General features: G+C 40.8%; 1 protein-coding gene across 1 annotated transcript in view; it reads left to right on the plus strand.

Moving 5' to 3' along the window:
• Nucleotides 1-488, plus strand: part of csdc2a (cold shock domain containing C2, RNA binding a) — a 3085-nt gene extending 2597 nt beyond the window's left edge. The window contains exon 3 of the mRNA XM_071528233.1: nucleotides 326-488. Within this exon, the coding sequence (XP_071384334.1) occupies nucleotides 326-488 (163 nt within the window). The remainder of the gene's footprint in view (nucleotides 1-325) is intronic.
• Nucleotides 489-2500: the final 2012 nt, after the last annotated feature.

The raw sequence follows: 2500 nt of genomic DNA on the forward strand, positions 1-2500 counted from the left end.
AAGGCTCTCCGGTAAAAGTATGTATGTTTATGGGTTGATTCACAGAGGCACTAGTAATTAAGGGATTTCTCATGCATTTTGTGCAGATTTGCAGGGTTATTAAGTGGAAATTAATGGAAAAGTTCAAGATTAAGGGAAGTTTCGATGGGATCTCCTCCATCAATAACTCCCTTAATAAATTTTAAGGGGATTTTGCATGAAATAAGGGGTGTAGTCATGTAAATAAATGAAAATGTAAGGTGATTTTAAGGGATTACTGGTTCGTAGAGAGTTTGTAAACAAATGTCCCAAGATAGCTAATGAATGACATGATATTCCTTGACAGCATCGATGGAGAGTACGTGCCTATGGAAGGAGACGAGGTGACGTACAAGGTGTGTCCCATCCCTCCCAAGAACCAGAAGATCCAGGCGGTGGAGGTGGTGATCACCCACCTGAACCCAGGCACCAAGCACGAGACCTGGTCAGGCCAGATCATCAGCTCCTAGACCAGGCGCTCCAGGCTGCAAGGGGCCGCAAAGGCTCCTGGGAGGGAGCCCGAGGATTCGGATTAGGTTTTAGGTTTTAAGTTATAGGGGGTTGGACGTTTGGGACCAGAGGTTTAAGGATGAGGGAGCGGAGTGTGGGGTTTGGTGAAGTTGGGTTTGAAGGTTATAGGATTTGAATGTTCGATTGTTAGGGTTTGAATGTTTTTTTTTTGGTTTGATCGTTTGGGTTTAAGTTAAGGGTTTGAATGTTTATATTGGATTATTAGGGTTTGCGTATTTGCATTTGAAGGTTAGGGTTTGAATGTTTTGTTTTTGAAGATAAGGGTTTGAACATTAGGGTTTGAATTTTTATGTTACATTTTTAGTGTTTGAATGTTTGAGTTTGGATGTTTTTGTTTTAAGGTTATGGTTTGATCATTTGGGTTCGAAGTTTAGGCTTTGAATGTTTGGTTTTGAATGAATTTCATTTGAAGGTTAGGGTGTGAAAATTAGGGTTTGAAAATTAGGGTTTTATGGTTTAGGATTTGAATGTTTACATTAGGTTTTTACGGTTTGAATGTTTTTATTTTATAAGGTTATAGTTTGATCGTTTGGGTTTGACGATTAGGGTTTGAATGTTTTGGTTCAAAGTTTGGGGGTTGAAGGTTAGGCTTTGAATGTTTTACGTTGGATTTTTAGGGTTTGAATGTTTGGGTTTTAAGGTTAGGGATCAGGGCTTGGTGCTAAGATTTTCACTTTGGGGAAAAGAGTATTTTTCAGTTGGGGATTGAGTGGGTGTGGGTGGGACTGGAGGCTTTAGAGGAGGTGAGAAGTTCAGGCGGCAGGAGGGTTAGGAGCCGGATTCAGCTCCACATGCGAGGGAGAGACTTTCCCTTCAATATCGTAGCACTACTGTATTTTTTATGTCTATTTGGCAAGCTTAGAAATCCAATATGTTGTAGCCAAGTCCGATGACGGTCATACATTGCAGTGGTAGAGACAGTAGCTGGATATGGGGCAGGGCCTGCTGCTGGGGAAACCAGGCCAGAGGGTTTGGGGTCGGGTGGAGAGAGAGAGAGAGAGAGAGAGAGGAAGGAAGGGTGAGAGACGAGAACAGGCAGAGGATGGAGTGATTCATTAAAGATGTAATGAAGCAGAGATGCAGCTAGACTTGAAATGGTATAAAGCATGTAGGAGGGGAAGGCATTTAAGTCAGCGGTTCTCAACCTGTGGCTCGCTGGGTGAATTGGGGGCAACGTGGAATCGGAAAAGATGAGGTTCATGTTTTTCATCTTTGTGCTAAACGACTTTCTCTTGTGAAATAAGGAGCATTTTCAGCCTTGAGGCTTTTTTCCGATAATCAAGTAAAAATAGCCTGAAAAGGGAAAATTAAAACTCATCATGTCAAAGTTCATTCACCTCCATTAGTCATTTTGGTTATGGGGTCGCGAGCTGAAAAGGTTGAGAGCCACTGATTTAAGTAGAATTGAAGGAACATGGGTGATGATCTGTTTCATTAAAAAAGAGAAGAGGGAGTCCAGTACGTTTCTGTGAGAACAAAACAAAAGCAAAGAACCTTCCTAGAATTAAGTTTTGAAAAGATTTATTTATTTATTTACTTATTTATTTTCGTTTGTAACTACAGGGACGGCAGGTGTTTGCTAACTAAAAGGCTGCGTTTCTTAGTCTTTGTGCCAATCTAAGCCTGTTTGAATACGCTGCACACCTCACTCTAATGACACTGCCCTGTCACGCCATCGTCAGACAGAAACCTCCAACCTCTCCAAACACAAAGTCATTCATTTCTGCAGTTCGAATCCTTTTTAATTACTACGATCCTCCAAATTACACACATTTAGTTATTTTGGAAAGCGGCATGTCCTGTAGCATTTGTTGTGATTTCCGTAGAATGTGCTCATTCTGTTTTCATCATGCAGTAACATAGTTGGAGCCAGGTTTCCTATGCATCTTTTTATTAAAGAAAAAAAAAATCAACTTTAATTTCTCGCCATGATCGTGACTTAACATTATAG

This window comes from Centroberyx affinis, unplaced genomic scaffold (genome assembly GCF_046629955.1).
Source record: "Centroberyx affinis isolate AG114_WGS23_722 - 3 ecotype Tasmania unplaced genomic scaffold, CSIRO-AGI_Caff_v1 ptg001636l_1, whole genome shotgun sequence".
Classification (NCBI taxonomy): Eukaryota; Metazoa; Chordata; class Actinopteri; order Beryciformes; family Berycidae; genus Centroberyx; species Centroberyx affinis.